The sequence below is a fragment of the Podarcis cretensis genome (genome assembly GCF_951804945.1).
Source record: "Podarcis cretensis genome assembly, chromosome: 11".
In the NCBI taxonomy this organism is placed as follows: domain Eukaryota; kingdom Metazoa; phylum Chordata; class Lepidosauria; order Squamata; family Lacertidae; genus Podarcis; species Podarcis cretensis.
This window is the reverse complement of record NC_137180.1, coordinates 49,364,697-49,387,439: the sequence shown is the minus strand read 5'-3', so window position 1 is coordinate 49,387,439 and position 22,743 is coordinate 49,364,697. Positions and strand designations below refer to the sequence as shown.

The 22,743-nt window shown below is 44.9% G+C and overlaps 1 protein-coding gene across 4 annotated transcripts in view; it reads left to right on the top strand.

The window, feature by feature from the left end:
* RAI14 (retinoic acid induced 14) overlaps positions 1-22,743 on the top strand; it is a 106,539-nt gene that overhangs the window by 64,550 nt on the left and 19,246 nt on the right. For all 4 annotated transcript variants that reach the window (XM_079994760.1, XM_079994762.1, XM_079994759.1 and 1 more), the window contains exons 4-6: positions 19,560-19,648; positions 20,737-20,801; positions 22,085-22,142. In XM_079994760.1, the coding sequence (XP_079850886.1) occupies positions 19,560-19,648; positions 20,737-20,801; positions 22,085-22,142 (212 nt within the window). The remainder of the gene's footprint in view (positions 1-19,559; positions 19,649-20,736; positions 20,802-22,084; positions 22,143-22,743) is intronic.

Below are 22,743 nucleotides of genomic sequence, written 5' to 3'. Positions count from 1 at the left end.
TCTACTTGGCATGAACCTTGGTGCTGATGCAGATGTAATGCACTGGTTTAATCAAACCGAGGAAAGGAGGAGAAATTTGTGCAGGAGTTGTGGTTAAGGGACCCATGCCCCCAAATTGCTAACACTGATTAGGAGATTGGTTCAGAAAGAGCACTCCTGTTTTTCTATGGGCCAAACAACCCATCACATAATTGGTTCTAAATTAAATGCAGGTCTGCCCTAATAACTTGTAAAGTGAGGGCTCTGCAAATGATGTACGCCAAGGTGTCTGTCTGTCCGTCTTCTGCTTTCTTCCATAGTGTGTCCTATCAAGACAATTTTTGTCTGCCTGTGGTCCAGTATTGCCAAGTGTCCTCAAGTTTGGAGAGAAATAGCTAGGGAGAAGGAATTGTGGACAGGAGAGAGTTCAGTGTTTCTTGACAAACTGTCATTTTTGTGCAAAAATTTTGTGCAAAAATTGCACCCTGATTTCTATCCTTTTGTACCCGTGAATTGGGACAGGCATGGTTTAGACATGCTATTGTCACGCGTAGGAAACCCTATAATCTATTTGTGTGGAATAATGCAGTAAAGGATAGGCACCTTTCTAAAAAAATATTACTACACAAGTCTAGACAGGGACAGGGAACCTGAGGTCTTTCCTTCCCCCCCCCTCTCTCTCTCTGTGTGTGTGTGTGTGTGTGTGTGGACTCCATCAACCTCAGCCAGTATGGCCAGTGGTTAGGGATGGTCTCACTTGTAGTCAAAGAGGATCTGGAGGGCCGTGGGTCCCACACCAGAAACCTCAAAGGTATTTGTATATGTTTCCTGTTCCAATTCAAGTTCTGATGTCTCATGCAGAGTTTGCCATGCCTTTTTCTTTTTCTTTAAATAGAAGCACAAGATTTTTGGCATTAATCTTTTATAGTCACAGAGAGAATCAATTTTCTGGACAGTTGAGAAATAGCTTAATGGTTCACGTCCCTTGAAAAAACAAAAGCTTTTTAAAATGTGGGCAGATTGGGAGAGGAAGAGCCATTCATAGAGAGAGTGACTGACTCCTGGGCAGTTTCTTGCACACTATGAAGCTGAAAAGCACAGCCCTCCAGGCTTTGTTTATGGAGCCACACGCTTGGCTTCTTGCTTGCTCTGCTAGTTCTGTTCAGCAGCGTTTTCTGTTTGGATGAAGAGTTTGGACTTGATATGCCACCTTTAACTCCCCTTAAGGAGTCTCAAAGCGGCTACCAGTCTTCTTTCTCTTCCTCCCCCACAACAAACACTCTGTGAGGTGAGTGAGGCTGAGAGACTTCAGAGAAGTATGACTAGCCCAAGGTCACACAGCAGCTGCATGTGGAGGAGCAGGGAAGCGAACCCAGTTCACCAGATTACGAGTCCACCGCTCTTAACCACTACACCACGCTGGATAAAGAAACGGAACGATGGTGTTGTCTGCAAGTGACCTGAACAGAATCCTCTTCCGTAGCATCTTAAATATGGCATTAAAAGGATCTGTATCCCTTTTTTGGGGGGAGGGGGAAGAATTTGAGTGGGCTGTAGCCAACTAAGTTTTACTCAGAGTAGACCTATTGAAATCAATGGACCTAAGTTATCTGCATTTATTCATTTGACTGTGAGCAGGACTAATATTGGATACCATCGGTTGGGTTCCCAAAATCACTCAAGCACATGAAATTTAAGTGCCCTGTGTATTTTAGCTGCATGCACACACTTCTTTACTGAGATTAGATTCTTCAGCCTTAATAAATCCCAAGAGAGCATGTTTCTTCAGACTTCCTCAGCTGGAAAATGATGCATTACATGATCAGTTTTTAACCAGGAAACAGTGGTTACCTGGGTTTGCATCAGAATCTCCTGCTAAAACAAAAGGAAGAAACTTGGTTTAGGATCGCCTTTCAAGGTGCTTTGAGGACCTGGCTGTGGGACTTCAAAGCACCTTGCACCCGCCATCATTCTGATATCAGGTGATTGACAGGTAGGGGCCCCTGATAATGATCTGTCTCACAGAGCTATAAAAGAGGTCAAAGAGCAAAGTTCATTTTTGCTGCATAGTTGCCCTTAGAGATGCCTTAGCTGATATTCCCAGCCTTAGATCTGTGCAGCCTCATTTTACGATGTAGCCATGGATGAATGATTTATCGATCCCTTAACCAACTCGCTTCCTGGTGTGTGTGTTTACATAATTAGTCTGGAGGTGACACAAAGACCAAAATACAGCGACAAAGTCTGTTATGCAACTAATTCTCCCAGTGGGATAGGTTTTTTGTATTTTTATTGTAATGGAACTGGTGACTGAAACATATCAACATTGCCCTGTTTCCAAGAGCCTTCCCTGATGCTAAAACAGGAGTTTATCCTTTGCACTGCACTCATGCTAACTTTGCTCTATCTGGCTTGTTACCATCATAGTCCAAACCTGGTAGAATAGGTGAGATATTGAGAGAAGTAGGAACTGCTATTGCTTGTGAATATTGTTTGTTTCCTTTTCATATAAGAAAATTCTCCGTTTAGGAGGGGAAAACACCACATATGTACTCAGTTCTGAGATTGCTTGGATCATCTGAGATAAGAACTACTAATAAAACATATGCAGGCTGGCAGGCTCTCTAGCCCAGTTCACATATTTTATTTTTTTCTCTGCTTCCCTCCAAGAAGCTCAATGTGTTTCTCCTGTCTTATCCTCACAATAGCAGTGTGTGAGAGTCATCCAGTGGGTTTCATGCCCGAGTGGGGATTTGAACCCTGGTCTTCCAGGTCCTAGTCCATCACTCTAACTACTACACGACATTTGCTCACATATTTTAGCTACTAGTGTGGAAGTGTTTCTGCTTTTTCGTTGTCAGATTCCACACAAATGTTGCCATTCCTGTAAGGCTGAATCCTTTCCTGCTCTGGTTCATGGAGGAAATACGTTATGCTTATACAAAAGGGAGGGCCTGCTCTGTGGCAGCCCTCTCTCCCTGACTCTGGGATAATAATAATAATAATAATAATAATAATAATAATAATAATAATAATAATTTATTATTTGTACCCCACCCATCTGGCTGGGTCTCCCCAGCCACTCTGGGCGGCTTCCATAAAAACCAAAAATACACTAAAATATCACAGATTAAAAACTTCCCTGAACAGGGCTGCCTTAAGATGTCTTCTGAATGTCAGGTAGTTATTTATTGCTTTGACATCTGATGGGAGGGCGTTCCACAGGGCAGGCGCCACGACCGAGAAGGCCCTCTGCCTGGTTCCCTGTAGCTTTGCTTCTCGCAATGAGGGAACCGCCAGAAGGCCCTCGGCACTGGACCTCAGCGTCCGGGCAGAACGATGGAGGTGGAGATGCTCCTTCAGGTATACTGGGCCGAGGCCGTTTAGGGCTTTAAAGGTCAACACCAGCACTTTGAATTGTGCTCGGAAACGTACTGGGAGCCAATGTAGGTCTTTCAAGACCGGTGTTATGTGGTCTCGGCGGCCGCCCCCAGTCACCAGTCTAGCTGCCGCATTCTGGATTAGTTGTAGTTTCCGAGTCACCTTCAAAGGTAGCCCCACGTAGAGCGCATTGCAGTAGTCCAAGCGGGAGATAACTAGAGCATGCACCACTCTGGCGAGACAGTCCGCAGGCAGGTAGGGTCTCAGCCTGCGTACCAGGTGGAGTTGGTAGACAGCTGCCCTGGACACAGAATTGACCTGCGCCTCCATGGACAGCTGTGAGTCCAAAATGACTCCCAGGCTGCGCACCTGGTCCTTCAGGGGCACAGTTACCCTATTCAGGACCAGGGAGTCCTCCACACCAGCCCACCCCCTGTCCCCCAAAAACAGTACTTCTGTCTTGTCAGGATTCAACCTCAATCCATTAGCCGCCATCCATCCTCCAACCGCCTCCAGGCACTCACACAGGACCTTCACCGCCTTCACTGGTTCTGATTTGAAAGGGAGGTAGAGCTGGGTATCATCTGCATATTGATGAACACCCAGTCCAAACCCCCTGATGATCTCTCCCAGCGGCTTCATATAGATGTTAAAGAGCATGGGGGAGAGGACGGAACCTTGAGGCACCCCACAAGTGAGGGCCCAGGGGTCTGAACACTCATCCCCCACCACCACTTTCTGAATACGGCCCAGGAGGAAGGAGCGAAACCACTGTATAACAGTGCCCCCAGCTCCCAGCCCCTCTAGACGGTCCAGAAGGATGTTATGGTCGATTGTATCAAAGGCCGCTGAGAGATCCAGCAGAACTAGGAAACAACTCTCACCTTTGTCCCTAGCTCGCCGGAGATCATCAACCAGCGCGACCAAGGCAGTTTCAGTCCCATGATGAGGCCTGAATCCCGATTGGAAGGGATCCAAATGGTCCGCATCCTCCAGGCGTGCCTGGAGTTGTTCAGCAACCACGCGCTCAATCACCTTGCCCAAGAAAGGAAGATTTGAGACTGGGCGATAGTTGGCCATACTGGCCGGGTCTAAAGATGGTTTTTTAAGAAGCGGTTTAATGACCGCCTCTTTCAGCGGATTTGGGAATGTTCCCTCACAGAGGGAAGCATTCACCACCCCGCAGAGCCCATCGCCCAGCCCTTCCCGGCTTGCTTTTATTAGCCAGGATGGGCAAGGATCCAGGAGACAGGTGGTTGGTTTCACGCGTCCAAGCAGCCTGTCCACATCCTCGGGGGGTAACGGATTGAAATTGATTCCATGCAACTTGACCAGACAGAGCTCTAGCACTCTCCCACCCCGGCACTGCTCCCACGGTGGTGTCTAGCTCCTTCCGAATATGAGTGATTTTATCTGCAAAAAACTTTGCAAAATCGTTGCAGGAGATCTTGGGGTCTTTACAAGGCCCCGGTGGTAAAGGTGGTTCTGTTAAATTACGAACCACCTGAAAGAGTCTCCTGCTACTATTTTCTGCAGATGCAATAGAGGCGGTGAAGAAAGTCTTCTTCGCCGTCGCTATCGCCACTTGGTAGGCTCGACATTGAGCTCTAACCTGTGTCCGGTCAGATTCGGAGTGAGTTTTTTGCCACCGACACTCTAGCCGTCTCAGCGATTGTTTCATCGCCCTCAGCTCCGAAGAAAACCACGGAGCTGTCCGGGCTCCATGCAATCGGAGAGGGCGCTTCGGAGCCAGACAGTCGATAGCCCTGGTTAACTCCGCATTCCAGCGGGCCACCAGGGAATCAGCTGAAAGGCCATCAACATGGGATAAAGCATCCCCTACCACTCTCTGGAAACCATTTGGATCCATTAAGTGGCGGGGGCGGACCATCCGAATTGGTCCCACCTCCCTGCAGAGGGGAAGGGTCGCGGAGAAGTCCAGTTGCACCAGGAAGTGATCTGACCATGGCACTTCTTTTGTTTCACTTTTACTTAGTGTCAGATCACCCACGTCACTAGAGGTGAACACCAGGTCTAAGGCATGTCCATGACTATGAGTTGGGCCAAACTTATTCAGGGACAGCCCCATGGAGGCCATGCTTTCCACGAAGTCCCGAGCAGCCCCTTGTAAGGTCGTGTCGGCATGGATGTTAAAATCTCCTAGGACAACCAAACTAGGTGTCTCCAGGAGAAAATCCGCCACGACCTGAAGCAGCTCAGACAGGGAGTCCTTGGTGATGCTCTCCCAAAAGAGATATGCCTGGCATCTATGCTGTATTCCTCCTGGCACCAAGTTTAAAAAGTCTTTATTTTCCTAGATAGTTGAAACAGGTGGTTGAGTGGTTTTTTCCCCTTCCATTCAGTTGGATTATCTTTTTTGCTTAATGATTTACGTTGTGCTTTTTATGTTGTTTTGTGGATTATACGATTTTAAAATGTTTATATGCACCCTTTTGGATAAAGGTGTAGTAACAGAAATTCCTTTAAATCAATAATAAAAGTATGATTGACGTGATTATGTGGAACATGCCCTTCCCAGGTCATTCTCTTACCTATAGTTTTTTTATGCAGCACATGTTGTTTTCACTGGCCTTAGAGAAACTGGAGTCCTGATTCCAAGTTTGGGGTTTTCACAAATGCTAAGCAGTTTTCACGAATGCCAAGCAAGCAGCAACTAAACGATGTAACTGATCTCTGTGCATAGACTAGAAAGGCTTTTCACAAAAGTATTTAAACATTTGTTGTGACTTACTTCCTTGGGTTTTTTTCTCCCAAGAGGCGCAGAAATATGCCTGAGGACATTTGTCTTTACACGCATCAGATCCTCCTCCTACCACCAGAAGGGGAGGTGGTAGTGGTTCAGCTGAGGTTAGAACAAGATACACCTTGGAAAAGCATGATAATTGCAGTGAATTCATGATACTGGCAGAAGTTGCTCTCAATGATTGATGACATAGTTGAAACTACCTGGGAAGGTTAGCTAAGGTAATTTTGTAGGAGGTGGGTAAAACTTTGGTTTACAGACTTAAAATTGTGTGGGTGCAGTAGGACACAGGAATAAGAGGGAGCAAGATATTTAGAGCATTTGTACCCTGCTCATCAGGGACGTGGGTGGCACTGTGGGTTAAACCACAGAGCCTAGGACTTGCCGATCAGAAGGTTGGCGGTTCAAATCTCCGCGACGGGGTGAGCACCCGCTGCTCAGTCCCTTCTCCTGCCCACCTAGCAGTTCGAAAGCACGTCAAAGTGCAAGTAGATAAATAGGTACCGCTCCGGCGGGAAGGTAAACGGCGTTTCCATGCGCTGCTCTGGTTCACCAGAAGTGGCTTAGTCATGCTGGCCACATGACCCGGAAGCTGTACGCCGGCTCCCTTGGCCAATAAAGTGAGATGAGTGCCACAACCCCAGAGTTGGCCACGACTGAACCTAATGGTCAGAGGTCACTTTACCTTTTTACCCTGCTCATCAGCCAAAAAGGCTCTCGGAGCAGCTTGGATGTTTGGATAGTTTGGCAGAAGAGCCATAATCCTGTGATGCAGCACATGCCTTGCTTTGCAGGAAGGTCCTGGGTTCAAACCACAACACTTCCAGGAAGGTCTTGTATAAACTCCTGCCCGGAGAGCTGCTCCATATGCCACTGACTGCTGCATTTTAAATAATGAATAATAGCAGTCATTCCCCACTCCCCCCCCCGCATTTTAATCTGGGCCACAGTTGTTTGGGAAGCACAGGGTTTAACCCTTTCCTTCTGCCCTTGACACCCTCCCTGCATTTCTGTTGCTGTGTCCACATGGATTCTGCCTCACTGCTTTCTCCAAAGATGCTGCAGCATGACTCTGTATTACCCTCCAGCATAGGAGGCAAGGTGGCTCCAAATACCAGTTGCTGTGGAATGCAAGAGGGGAAGCTTCTTCTTCCCAGCTTCCCATAATCCTTTGGCTGGCCACCTTGCGAACACGATGCTGGATTAGATGTTCCTTTGGCCTGATCCAACAGAGCTCTTCTTAGGTTCTTGGTTGTGTTGCTAATCTCTGGAGCCTTTCATTGACTGAGAAGCTGCTTTTGAGGGGCGAGAGGGAGACAGGCTTTGTCACTAATCGAACAGGTTTATTAGCATTCAGACCCAGCCCTGGGGGGATTTTTAACCTTCAAGAATAGGAATTTGTTTCTCACTCATTGTCACCTCAACTGCTTTCCTGCTTATGCTCATTTCCTCCTACTCCAGTTGTGCTGTGTCAAGCTGATGTGTGTAGAGATGTGCCCCAGGGGTGTGCAGCATGTGGTGAAGTGTTTATATATATATATATATATATATATATATATAATAGTCTGATCTTCTACAGCAAGGGACCCTCCTTAAAATTTTTCAAGGTTAACCAACTTCAGCCCTGGCCTAGTTGGTGTGACTCGTGACAGGGCCTTCTCACCTTCTGGTGAGATTTGTCAGTCTCCCTCAGTGGACTTTCAGGAAGAATTCTAAAACATTTTGTTTACCCAGGGTTCCAATGGCCAAAAGATGCTATTCCTGGCCACCCTGAAATGGTTAGTTCCGAGAATGTCTTTAACTGGTTTTTTTTGCAAAATAATAATACTATTTGATCTGTTTGCTGTTTCAGGAAAAGGGTATGATATAAATTGAGTAACAGTATGAATAACTACAGTGGTACCTCAGGTTAAGTACTTAATTCGTTCCGGACGTCTGTTCTTAACCTGAAACTGTTCTTAACCTGAAGACCACTTTAGCTAATGGGGCCTCCTGCTGCTGCTGCGCCGCCGGAGCACGATTTCTGTTCTTATCCTGAAGCAAAGTTCTTAACCTGAAGCACTATTTCTGGGTGAGCAGAGTCTGTAACCTGAAGCGTATGTAACCTGAAGCGTATGTAACCCGAGGTACCAATGTAATACAAAACTTGTGGCTTTTATTCTGAACTTGGATATAAACTACCTGTTTCAATTGGTTGTATAAATAACTATTCTGTAACGGCCGCCTAGATTAGCTATTAGAAAAAAAGTTCTACTTGGTTGAGGCTTCTGAGTAATCTTGGGCTTGCTATTCTATTCTGGTGCTCTCTGGTCTGAGTGCAGCATAGACAGATGTTGCTGAACCAAAATATATGAAGAAACAATAAATGTTTTTCACTGTAAGGAACATTCAGTACTAGTGAGTAAATTGCCGTAAGCCACTTGATGGGCTCAGGTCCTGCTATCAGCGTCTGTTTGGCCACAGTGAGACCAAGATGCTTGACCACATGAACCACTGGCCAGATCTCACAGGCTCCTCTCGCACTCTTAAATTCCTTGCACTGGTAAATAGGAAAACCAAAGAAGCTTCAACAGATGCCTCTTGCGTTCAACTGCAGAATCATTTCTATTTAAGGTAAAGGTAAAGGTACCCCTGCCCGTACGGGCCAGTCTTGACAGACTCTGGGGTTGTGCGCCCATCTCACTTAAGAGGCCAGGGGCCAGCGCTGTCCGGAGACACTTCCGGGTCACGTGGCCAGCGTGACATCGCTGCTCTGGCCAGAGCCAGAGCCGCACACGGAAACGCCGTTTACCTTCCCGCTGGTAAGCGGTCCCTATTTATCTACTTGCACCCGGAGGTGCTTTCGAACTGCTAGGTTGGCAGGCGCTGGGACCGAACGACGGGAGCGCACCCCGCCGCAGGGATTCGAACCGCCGACCTTTCGATCGGCAAGCCCTAGGCGCTGAGGCTTTTACCCACAGCGCCACCTGCGTCCCTCAATTTCTATTTACAACGCTGCAAAAGAGAACTAAAGTTGAAGCAGGCTGCTACCTATTAATGAAACTCTGTCATGAAACTTACTGGGTGTCTTTGGCCTGTCAGTAATCTTTGCATGCCCCTGCATCTCCCTCAAATTTGCTTTCAAGGGTTGGAGGGGGTCCCAGGACAGATTTAGAGTGTGTGATGGGTGGAGGGAGATGGAGTTGAAGCAGAAGTTGTTGCACAAACTAGATGACTTTGTTGCATACACCCCTACGAGGCATCGAGGAACAGATAGTCTCTAAAAAAGGTGTTTTATACATAGCCTTTGTGGGTCTCTGCCAAAGATTTCAAACTAAATTCAAGAAATGTTATAATTGCTGTTTTGACTGACAATTGTATTTATAACTTTATCTGATTAAAACTCTGAAACTCCCTAAAAGGGTGTGGGTTTTTGTTTCGTCCTGTAGCATTATTCTACTCCCTTTTTTTTTTTTTTTTTTTTACAAGCTCGGATCATTTGATGAATAGCTTTTAAGTTGGAATGAGCGTGACAACAGAGTTGCCCTTTCTGATAAAGCATGTTCTTGGTTTAAAAAAAAGATCACTCAACAAGCTGATCTCTTGCTAGTTAAAATTGTTAAAGAGAAGGTCAGGTTTCTTTACCTAAGGCAAGTCAGGTCCAGAAAGTAGTTCATGCCCTAATTTCATCATAATGCATATGTGTTTTGGGGTGTTTTTTTTTTAAAAAAAAAACCTTGACTGTATGATTGTTTCCTTAAGCACAAAGTCAATTGGTTTTTTACTTCATCCCCTTTTTGTTCATCTCCAGAATAGTGGGAAAGTAAAAAAGTAGTTAAATCATGCCTCTTTAATAAACCAAGGATTGTGTAGGAAGATGTGGCTACCAAACAGGTATTCCTGACAATCTGTGAAAATATGTTAAAATACTTGATTTCTCTTAACAGAATTTGTAGATACACACACACACACACACACACGGCAGTTTACAGACATTAAAATTTTCAAAAAATAATAATTAATTAGCAATTTTAAAAAGTGGCCATTGGCCGTTGGTCAACCCATCATTTGAAAAATAAGACTTTGGAGCCATCTTGCCCCCAAATGGCAACTAGATATTTCATTTTGGCCACTGTAAGTTAGGTATAAGGAGCCATTTAGTGCCTAGCTTATTTATCTGAGTTTCTGCAGCAATCACACTTGTTGTTGTTGTTTAGTCGTTTAGTCGTGTCCGACTCTTCGTGACCCCATGGACCAGAGAACGCCAGGCACTCCTGTCCTCCACTGCCCCCCGCAGCTTGGTCAGACTCATGCTGGTAACCTCGAAAACACTATCCAACCATCTCGTCCTCTGTCGCCCCCTTCTCCTTGTGCCCTCCATCTTTCCCAACATCAGGGTCTTCTCCAGGGAGTCTTCTCTTCTCATGAGGTGGCCAAAGTACTGGAGCCTCAGCTTCACAATCTGTCCTTCCAGTGAGCACTCAAGCAATCACACTAGGACGATTGAATTGCATGAGCAATGCAGGAATGTACCGCATTCAGGCATTAGCAGAATATGTCATACTACCAGCCCTCCTGCCAAAACTTTGGTTGCTGTTCGATTCGCCATGGAGAGGCGTAAAGAGCCCTCTGCCCAAGTCTTGGCTCCCAAGGGAGAAGGTGGTAAGAGCCACTGTGGCAGGCCATTTTAAGCCCTTGCTCAAGTCAAAACATAGCCCTCAAAATTTACTTGCCAGCCTAGTTTTTAAAGCTATTTTCCTACCCATTCACCAACTCCATCTTCTGGAGGTTTTGGGAAGTACAGTTCCAGATCCAAGTTGGAAACCATTGAGGGTGTCTGCTGAACCAATTCTATTGTCATGACAGGGAGAACCAGTATCCCAAGTCTACCTGGGGTCAGGGGGAGGGAAGCAACAGGATGGGAAGAAGGAATCTCTCTCTCTCTCTCTCAACTGGGGGCTGCAAATGAAGAAGCTGGATGCTCCATTCCCATCTAGGGTGAGGCCCAGCTACTGAAACCAAACACTGCAATCTGCTGACCTTGCAGGATTGTCTACCAGAAATCAGCTTGAAGTCCTGTGCTTGCCATAGAGTTAATTTCAGGGCTATAAAAAGGATGGGGACCTTTAAAGGGGATACTGTACTGGCTTCTAGGAATCTTAAATACTTCTCCACCCCTGTGGACAGATTAATGCCTGAAACGTTCCTAAATCCTCCTCCGCTGGCTGTGAGAAATTTTGGGGAGATTATTCTAGCTCAGTTTGGGGACTGCAGGTGCAAAAGAATACTTGCATCCTTTGCCTCACTCGTTCATTCCTCTCAGGGGGTTCTGTAGAGGGAGTGGGACTCAAGGAATTGTTTAAGGGCCAAGCAAAATGTGTGGCTTGCCACAATTGCTAAAACTAGGCACTGAAGTGTATTTGGGGAGCAGTCTGGACAGGGATCACAGTTTGTATGGAGGGGAGCTTTTACCCTCCCCTCCCCGTCACTATCTTTAATATATCACACACACACACACACACACTGCGAAGAGCAAGAGGAACAAAACCTCCCATTGGTTCCAAAGGAACAATTTTACCCATTGCTGTGTGTGTGTGTGTGTGTGTGTGTGTGTTTCAGGACTGCAATGGTTGAGGGAAGGGTTAACACACAAACACAAACACGTGCTAGACCACACTTGATTTTAATGTCTGTTTTAGGGTGGTTGTTTTTGTTGTTTTTTTTAAAAAAATAAGATAATGAAGTTCTAACTCTGCTTAATGTCTGCTACATAATCTAAAATCTGCCCGCTATATTTTTTAAACAAAGTATAGAAAAATGAGTTACACCCTTTAACCCTATCTGGAGCCTCTTAAGTGACTGGAGTGGGGGGGGGCATAATTTCTCTTTTTTATTAATGGTGCCTGTTTCTATTTGATGTGGTGTGTCAGCACATGCACTCAGTTCTTGCGGAGGTAGTTGAGTAAAAAAACGAGTAACTTCCATGATTAGCTTAAGTGGTTTATTTCAGTTCTCTTTGTAGATCAAAGTAACAAAACTACTGCATGTTGGTGCTGATGTTTCATTCCAGCTTCTTGAGAGAGGCTTTGGCTAGGAGCAAGCTGCTCAAGGAGTGCTTGAGCTGTTGGCGTTTTTTAAACATTTAAAAATTCACTAGGCCTATTTTTCCATCAGCTTCACAGCAGAATTCAGGAGGCTAAATGGAGCTGGGAATGAGAAACCCTTAAAATGGTGTGAAAATTTGTTCAGCTGCATGGACATAAGGTGTTACTTCCCCAATGTTACGTTAAAAAAGGTTGCACTTTAGCCAGATGAGTTCTTAGCAAAGAAGAATGGTCTCCATCAGTACTGTACTTAGTTCCACAAACTGACTTGGTTCAAATGTAATGCTAAACTACGGTTTAGCTTTACATGAACAAATGTCAGCATGGCCATGGGAAGGAAACTGGAAGATTCTGATTCGATTTTATACAAATCATGCCTTGTTACTTCTAAACCTGCTACTGTGGTTAGTCTTAACTTTGGTAGGTAAAGGGACCCCTGACCATTAGGTCCAGTCATGACCAACTGGGGTTGCGGCGCTCATCTCGCTTTATTGGCCGAGGGAGCCGGCGTACAGCTTCCGGGTCATGTGGCCAGCATGACTAAGCTGCTTCTGGCAAACCAGAGCAGCGCACGGAAACACCATTTACCTTCCCACCGGAGCGGTACCTATTTATCTACTTGCACTTTGATGTGCTTTCGAACTGCTAGGTTGGCAGGAGCAGGGACCGAGCAACGGGAGCTCACCCCGTCGTGGGGATTCGAACCGCCGATCTTCTGATCGGCAAGCCCTAGGCTCTGTGGTTTAACCCACAGTGCCACCCGCGTCCCTTCTCTTAACTATGGTGCAGAAAAGCAAAAGAGGATCAGAAACAAAGATTTGAGTTTGAAGCCCAATTTCTATCTTTCCTAGGCAACATAGACAGCACTAAACAAAATGGACCATTGATCTGACTCACTTTAAGGCCACTTTCTCTCTCTTTTTTTTTGGGGGGGGATAAATTTTATTAGATTTTCAAAAGAAAGTATCTTTTTTTGTTCAGACTGAAATATTAATCTAGATAAAATAAAAACATAGATCCATCAAAAAAAGAAGGGAGGAAGAAAGAGAAATAGAGCTAGAAGAAAGATTAAAGAGAGAGAAATAAAAAAAGTTAAGAAACTAAAGAACTTTCGATTCTTTGTCAGTCAGCATTATTCAACTCATCCACTCCAGTAAAACACCCAGGATGACCACTTTCTATAGATAACCAACGTTATCGTCAACCTTCAAACCCAAATACCATTTCATAGAATCATAGAATCATAGAATCATAGAGTTGGAAGAGACCACAAGGGCCATCGAGTCCAACCCCTGCCAAGCAGGAAACACCATCAGAGCACTCCTGACATATGGTTGTCAAGCCTCTGCTTAAAGACCTCCAAAGAAGGAGACTCCACCACACTCCTTGGCAGCAAATTCCACTGTCAAACAGCTCTTACTGTCAGGAAGTTCTTCCTAATGTTTAGGTGGAATCTTTTTTCTTGTAGTTTGGAACCATTGCTCCGTGTCCGCTTCTCTGGAGCAGCAGTAAACAACCTTTCTCCCTCCTCTATGTGACATCCTTTTATATATTTGAACATGGCTATCATATCACCCCTCAACCTCCTCTTCTCCAGGCTAAACATGCCCAGCTCCCTTAGCCGTTCCTCATAAGGCATCATTTCCAGGCCTTTGACCATTTTGGTTGCCCTCCTCTGGACACGTTCCAGTTTGTCAGTGTCCTTCTTGAACTGTGGTGCCCAAAACTGGACACAGTACTCCAGGTGAGGTCTGACCAGAGCAGAATACAGTGGCACTATTACTTCCCTTGATCTAGATGCAATACTCCTATTGATGCAGCCCAGAATTGCATTGGCTTTTTTAGCTGCCGCGTCACACTGTTGGCTCATGTCAAGTTTGTGGTCAACCAAGACTCCTAGATCCTTTTCACATGTACTGCTCTCAAGCCAGGTGTCACCCATCTTGTATTTGTGCCTCTCATTTTTTTTGCCCAAGTGTAATACTTTACATTTCTCCCTATTAAAATTCATCTTGTTTGTTTTGGCCCAGTTCTCTAATCTGTCAAAGTCATTTTGAAGTGTGATCCTGTCCTCTGGGGTGTTAGCCACCCCTCCCAGTTTGGTGTCATCTGCAAATTTGATCAGGATGCCCTTGAGTCCATCATCCAAGTCGTTGATAAAGATGTTGAATAAGACCGGGCCCAAGACAGAACCCTGTGCCACCCCACTAGTCACTCTTCTCCAGGATGAAGAGGAACCATTGATGAGCACCCTTTGGGTTCGGTCAGTCAGCCAGTTACAAATCCACTGAGTGGTAGCATAGTCAAGACCGCATTTTACCAGCTTCTTTACAAGAATATCATGGGGCACCTTGTCAAATGCCTTGCTGAAATCAAGGTAGGCTACATCCACTGCGTTCCCTTCATCTACCAGGCTTGTAATTCTGTCAAAAAACGAGATCAGGTTAGTCTGACACGACTTATTTTTCAGAAATCCATGCTGACTATTGGTGATAACAGTATTCCTTTCTAGGTGCTCACAAACTGTTTGCTTAATGATCTGCTCCAGAATCTTCCTTGGTATTGATGTCAGACTGACTGGGCGGTAATTATTTGGGTCCTCTCTTTTCCCCTTTTTGAAAATAGGGACAACATTTGCCCTCCTCCAGTCTGCCGGGACTTCGCCTGTTCTCCAGGAATTCTCAAAGATGACTGCCAGTGGTTCTGAGATCACATCTGCCAGTTCTTTTAATACTCTTGGATGCAGTTCATCTGGCCCTGGAGATACATCTAAACTAGCCAAGTATTCTTGTAGTATCTCCTTAGTTATTCTGGGCTGCGTTTCCTCTGCTGAATCATTTGCTCCAAATTCTTCAGGTCGGGCATTGTTTTCTTTATTGGAGAAGACTGAGGCAAAGAAGGCATTGAGGAGTTCAGCCCTTTCTGTGTCCCCTGTTTGCATTTCACCATCTTCTCCTCTTTTTCTTTTCAACACAAAAAGTCTGAGAGGTTTCCAATCTAGTAAATGTTGACAACGACTTGATTGAACATGTCAGTTTTGCCATCTCAGCTAAGTCTTGTCGTTTTAATAACCATTCCTCCCCTTGTTTGTTTGCAATGAGTCTTCCCATCATGGTCTGCTGGAAGGATCCTTCCTACACTATGTGCTCCTCAGAACATTCTCCTTTCCTCTGGTTTCCATCAACTGGTATTCAAAAGTGTACTGCCTGACAGTGGAGATGGAACACAGCCACTAGGATTAGTAGCCATCAGCAGCCCTTATCCTCCACAAATTTGTAGCCATTGCTATTACTGCTTTTATTAGCAAGGGGTGTATGCTTATCTCTAGGCTTATCTCTGCCCCCTTCCCAAGATTCCTTACTTGCGTCTTGTCTGCCAGTCACCTTCACAGTCAGGGGAAAAACAATGCTGTCCAGGGTTGTAAAGACTGCGGAGAGAATAATTGGGTGCATTCTTCCCACCTTGGATCAAATCTATGCTTCCAGGTATCATAAGAAAGCTGCAGAAATAGCGCAGAATAGTGCGCACCCTGGAAATGATTTCTTTCAGCTTTTGCCTTCTGGAAGAAGGTACAGGGTTATAAAGACTAGGACTAGCCACCTGAGAAACAGTTTCTACCCAATGCGATTTTGGTTTTAAATGCATTGTAAGGAGTCTGTATGGGAGTATATTGTATTTAAAAATGGGGTATCAGAGTTTTTAGGGGGCTAACCAGGTTGGGATAGCAGGCTTGTTGGGTTTTGAATGTCTTATGTAGATTTTCCAATTTCGTTGTTCTGTATGGGACAATGACAATAAAGATTATCGTAGTTTATCATATCGTAAAAGTATAAAAAGTTTTCTTCCTGACTCCTTATGTGCCCATTTCCATAAGGATCACCTGTGCTGCAAAAGTCTTGTGTTGCGGCCAGAAACATAACGCCCCCTCAAGCTTCTGAGTGCTTCTACATCCACGCGTGCTCATCACTTGAAGGCCCTCACACTAACATGCACACGGTGTCCCGTGAAAAGGTATTGAGTCCAAACTGAAGTTCTTTCTCTGGTGGGGAAGCTACAATGACTCATAGCGCATCTGCGAGCCAAGGTTTGTTGCTGTGGTCAGTGAACGGTGAGCATCCATGTGCAAACTGGTCCTAAGAGATGGCTTCAAATTTAATCACATCTGCTGAAAGTGGCTGAGGCAAGGTTCTTTCACTTTGCAGCTGGAATGTGTTTGGCTTCGTTGAGGTGGGAGCTGGAGGAACGAAAGAACTCCTTGAGTTTGGAACAAGGAAGGAAGTGGAAGGATTGTGTTCTTTTCCTCAACTCGAAATCCCATGCGCATAAAAATCACAGCCTCTCCTGCACAGCAGCTGAGGAAGGGAGTATCTCTTGATAGATGCCTAGTTGTGGTTAAAAGCAATGATAGGCAGCCTAAAGAAATCCATGTTCGGAGCCTCTGGTTTCTTTACGTTTGTCGCCGCTACCAGAGAGGCCCTAATATAATTTCATCCTTATTTCAACAATTTTGTTTGTTTGGGCAAAGGCATTTAGTCCACCGGGAAGCCATAAATCACCAAGGGGTTGTTGGCAAGGGAGCCATGCTGTTTTGAAAGCGACTGGACGTACACCCCAGGAAAAAGGGGGTGCAAATAGTTTGCATTGGAGAGGGATGTTTTCACTCAAAACAAGCCTCTAGACAATGTGCAAAGAGTTCAGAATGTACTGCAGACAACGCCACTGCAAATAAATATATCTAAATGTGTTCCCAGAATAGAACAGGCACTTTTCTTGTGCTTTGAATTGCATATACTGTGTTCTTGAATGATCCCATATTGTCAAAGGCACAAATCCTTTGTCGTTCCCGCATTCCAAAAGGGGGGGGGGGAGTCTGCTTTTTATGTATTCAGTTTTAATTGCTTTTATTTATTGAAATAGGTAGGTAGTGTTGCAGGATAACTGTGCTGTCCAGTCTTGCCTTCTGGATGAAGAGCATGTGTTCTCCCAGAAAGTGATTTTATTTGACACCACCTAGAAGAGACTGGGTGCTTATATGCAGCTCTCAGTGAAGACTTTTTCTGTTTGTCTCTAAGACGAAAATCAAACCGTTACAAGTAAAGTGTATTGTGGCACAGATTTCTTATGCAAGCAAAGGCCACAAAGTTTAATGGCCACAAAGTTCAATGTCATCAATGTCACCATCACTTTAGCCAACTCGTTCCTCCAAGTGTTTTAATTATTACAAATACTGTTAAAATGTATACACACCAGAAGTGTGGTTCGCACGTTTCTACCCAAGTATCTCTTTATTTTTGTAAACTTATTTGAGTGTTATGGATTTAGTTTTATTTGAATGTTTACATCATGCTATCTCCTAACTAAGTTAGGAGCCAAACTGTTGGCTAGAACGTTGCCTCTTCCCAGTCCAACCATGTACACATAGTTTAGAGAACATTTCCTGGGAACAAACTGTTTATAAAGTTAAATTCATTGGTGCCTTGGTAAGCAAGTTTTAGTTCTTAGTTATTTGTAAATAGATTTGTCGTCCAAAAATGTGTTCTCTCAGTGGGCTCTAACGGAACTTCTTGAACGATTTGCCTTTTTAAAGACTTAGTTTATTTTAAAATACTTGATTTGGTCATTATCTGCTGCAGCGGCAAAGCCAGCTAAAATTGGGATGGGGGATGTAAATAGTACTGTTAATAAACTTAGGTGTTTAGCTCCTCCCCTTTGACCTTACCGCCTTGGGTGACCATCTTAAATATCTTCAGAGAAGCTTACGAAAAGCTTGGCCTATCGCTCAACATCCAAAAAACCAAAGTGCTGCACCTACAAGCACAAAACCCCTCTGCAGCACCACAAATCCAACTCAGTGATGTAACGCTGGAAAGAGTTGATCACTTCTCCTGCCTGGGCAGTTATCTTTCCACAAGGGCCAACACTGATGCCAAAATCCAGCATTACCTGAGCTCTGCGAGTGTAGCTTTCTCCTGATTGAAGTGCAAAGTGTTTGAAGACTGGGACATTCACAGAGAAACCAAAATGCTTGTTTACAAAGCTATTGTACTACCAACCTTACTGTATGCTTGTGAAACATGAATCACTTCTAAACGCCATCTCCGACTCCTTGAAAAATTCCAACAATGGTGTCTCCGAAAATTTTTACACATCACTTGGGAAGACAGGCGAACTAATGCCAGTATACTGGAAGATGCAAAGATCACCAGTGTCAAAGCAATAATTCTTCAACATCAACTTGGTTGGACTGGTCGTGTTGTTCAGATGCCTTCCATGTATTGTCTTCCAAAGCAACTACTCTATTCTGAACTTAAAAATGGAAAGCGTAATGCTGGTGGTCAACAAAAGAGGTTTAAAGGCTCTCTCAAGGCAAATCTTAAAAAATGTAGTATAAACACAGACAATTGGGTAACACTGGCCTGTGAGTGCTCCAATTCGAGAACAGCCTTTACCAAAGGTGTTATGGACTTTGAAGATGCTCGAACTCAGGACGAAAGGGACAAATGTCCTAAGAGGAAGGCATGTTTGGCAAACCCTCACCGTGATCAGCTCCTGTCCTGAAACCTATGTCTCCACTGTGGAAGGACGTGAGGATCCAGAATTGACCTCCACAGTCACTTACGGACTCACTGTTAATACCATGTTCATGGAAGACAATTTTACTCAGCTATGAGTGATGGAAGAAGAAGAAGAAGAAGAAGAAGAAGAAGAAGAAGAAGAAGAAGAAGAAGAAGAAGAAGAAACCACCACCACAAACAACTTCTTAGATGGAGAACAGTTCAGTCCACCAGGACACTGAACTTAAGGTGGCAATCCTTAGGACCTAGGATATCAGCGTTCAAATCGCCACTTGGTCATGAAACTCACTGGGTGACTTTGGGCAAGTCTCTGTCTCTTAGCCTAACCTATCTCACAGGTTTGTTGTAAGGATTAAATAAGGAGGGAGAGAGCCATGTACACCACCTTGAACTACTTGGGGGGGGGGGAATGTAATATAAATGCAGTAAATGTGTGTTTAATGTTCTTTCAATGTAGCTCTCTGAGGAAGCCAAGGTCAAATCCTGTCTCTTTTCTGAAGCTCACTGAGTGATCTTGGGTCTGTCATACTATCCCTCAACCCAGCCTACCTTACAGAGCAGTGGTGAGCATGCTGCCTTAAGTTCTTAGCAGGAAAGGTGGGGTAGAAATGTAGAAAATTCCAAAGACATTAATTTCTCCTGAAGGCACATATTAACTGCGATCTACAGGAAATTTAACCTACCAGTTCCTTTTTGCTTACAGTGGAGTAATGCCAACTGAGCTGGAGATAATGGAATTGAACCAGATGAGTTGCAATCTTTCTCTCTCTCTTTCAGCTTCCACCTGGCTGCCTCCAAAGGGCAGGCAGAATGCCTCAGGATTATGATGACTCATGGTGTGGATGTAACAGCACAAGATGGGACAGGTACCCAAACTCGGGGGGGGGGGGGTTCCCCACCCCTTTGCTCCCCTTTGTTTTTGTTGCTGTTTTTGAGCTTTCACGACATATGTAAATAGGCTTTTTTTCATGCTCTGCTTACAAATGAGCATGTGCAGATGTCTTATGCTGAATCGTCTTGCCCAGGGCTGTCTGCAGTACCCCCAAGCCTTGTGATCTCTCCAACCTCTTCAGTTTAATTTGAAATGTTGGACGCTGCATCTGAGATGATAGTTCCCGCAGTGTGAGCCACCTACTTCTGTGCTGTGTCCCCCCTTCTCTGTCTTTTTGTGCTGGATTCACAGTTGCGCAGTGCACACCTTGTGAAATCGGGCACTTTTAGTTTGTTCAATACTCCACATGTATTGAAAACCCAGTGTATCATTTCGTCCGCATCTATAGACTAAGCCGAGCTGGCTTTTTGATCCAGGCAGCTATGGAACCCCTGAAGAGCATCTTAATGTCAATATGTATAGAGTTTACAGGCAAGGGCTTAAGCCAATGGTTGGGAAATGGGCCATATGTGATGTCAGGTGGTGAGGTGGGCAAAGACATAGCTGCACCTAAAAGGGATTTGAAGGTACAGGCGCTCCTTCAGGTATACAGGGCCAAAGGCCGTTCAGGGCTTTAAAGGTCAGCACCAAGACTTTGAATTGTGCTTGAAAACGTTTGCAGGAACAAGACCCACAATGCCAGGCGACTTGACTGTCAGTTGGCTGCATGTTGTGGGGTGGGGTGGAGAGGTAAGAATCCACTCCACTGGCTGGATCCAGTTCTCCATCCTTGACTTAAGCCAAATACAAAATTACTTTGGCAAGTATATTTGCCGCCCGCAGCTTTACCTGGATTTGCACTTAACTTGGGGTGGGGGGAGTACCAGTATATACCCACTGTGGACCACTCTGTATTGCATCAATACGTTTAACACGGAACAAAGCAGGTTCTTCAAGTCTGGAGAGGGACATCCTCTCGCAGTGAACCTGTTTCATGGTGTTCCAAGTCCAGAGGATCACTTCATGTATAATAGTGTGCTTCACAATTCTTGGAGTATTTGAAATCATTTCCCATTTGTGCAGGGCACAGTGCATTGCACCTTGCAGCCAAGAACAGCCACCCTGATTGTGTCAAGAGGCTCCTTCAGGTGAAGTATATTTTCTGCTTCTCTTCACTGCCACTTCTGAAGTTCTGATAAACACTAGCATGCTTCCAAGTTCTCTTTTAAAGCAATCACCTTAATAGCACATAAGAGTACAGAACAGTTGATATTTAAGGACTTCTTTGTGCCCAGGAATGTGAGTAGATTCTTAACCTGTGTTGCCCAAATAAACAGGCGTATACTGAGAACTTTTGCCCATCTAGTTCAGAATTGTCTATATGGACTGGCAACAGCTATCCAGGGTTTCGGGAAAGGAAAATTTCCAGTCCTACCTGGAAGATGCCTGGGATTGAACCTGGAATCTTCTGCATGCAAGGTAGATGTTGCCACCAAGCTATGTTCCTTCCAGCCACTTTCCCCTGCACTTCAACATAATGAAAACTAGTGATGTGGTGCTGTGACACCAGTTCTGGAGTATGGTTCTTATTGTTATGATCTGGTCATTAGTGGTCAAATATGATATACACTTAATCTGTAACATCCGAGAGAATTGCTTTGGCAAATGTAAGAGCTGCAGTTGCCCAAATAAAACCCATTTTTGTTGCGGGAGGCACTGAAATCTGCCAACTAAAAATACTTCTTGTCCAATTTGTCCATGGCTGGATTTGGTAGTGCCTGTTAAATGAATTATTGAGTGGTGTATCTGTGTGTCTACTCAAAATTCCTCTAGTAATCTACCTGTAGAAATAGTTCCAATGATTTTTTTCCCTTACCTCTTTTAGGGATCCATATGGATTAATTTAACAAACTATTATGTTTAAGGAAGGCCATTTGATTTCAAAAAACAGGTGGAATACATTTCATATAATTGTTCATATCCCTTTCCCCCCCCTTTGCATGTACTTTTATTTTAACCAGTCAAGGACAAACTGCCCCAAACTGCTATCATGTGGCCTTGATCACCCACCAAGGGGTGTCTCCAAGACAGTTGTTGTCATCGTGCAAAGACTTTCCTCCTCCTCCGAAACCCAAAAATCAGTTCTGGGTATTCCCTAACTCTCACAGTCATATGCGGGAGGAGGAGGAGGCAGGGAAGAAGAAATGTTTGTGTGAGCAGGACATCGTTGTTGGATACAACCCCAAATGAAACCTGGGTCCATGAACCTTCATTTTACTTTTTCGCCAGTCTTTAAAGAAGGCTCTAGGTAGCTCTCTAAATTTTCTTCGTATTCCACAAAAGTATTCCCCCCTCCCCCCAAATAGCAATGAACTTCAAAATGCTTTTTGCTCCATGCCTTGCTAAAAGACTTGTTTTTGCCATCCTACAGTCTAAATGTCCACCAGAGAGCACTGATAGCTCTGGGAAGACAGCTTTACACTATGCAGGTAATATTTCTACTCCCTCTCTCTTTCATATTCCCATACCCCCCTTGACCTTGTTAGGTCCACCCTACACAATCCATGCCTTCACAATGGGAGTTCCATAAGGGGGGCACAAGTAGGGTCCCTGTGTGATGAGCTCCAGGCCTCTCTGTGATGAGCTATGTTCATCAGGGAGATTGTAATCAGCCTCCCCTGCCCCACTCAGGCAATGGGACGTCTCCCCACCCTCTACTCACCCTTCTTGTTACAGTGTTCCCCTTTCCCCCGAGCAGATTTAGGAAGTGCAGTGGGGGGAGAGGAGGAAACACCCCACTGCACAAGCAGACCTCATTCTACACATGCAGCAACTAAATCTTGCCCAGTATCTAGGCCCCAAACCCTTCAGGGCTTTTTAGGTTAATGTTATTACTTTGAATTGAGCCCAGTTAATACATAGGTAGCCAGTACAGACACTGCAGAACTGGTCTTGTATGATATCAGCTAGAAATACTCTTGCAGCTGCATTCTCACTAGTCAGGCCTTCTTCAAGGGCAGTCTTTCTTAAAGTGCATAATAATTAAGAGTAGATGGTTGGCCCTTCCTTCCTCCCTCCCTTCCACCCTCC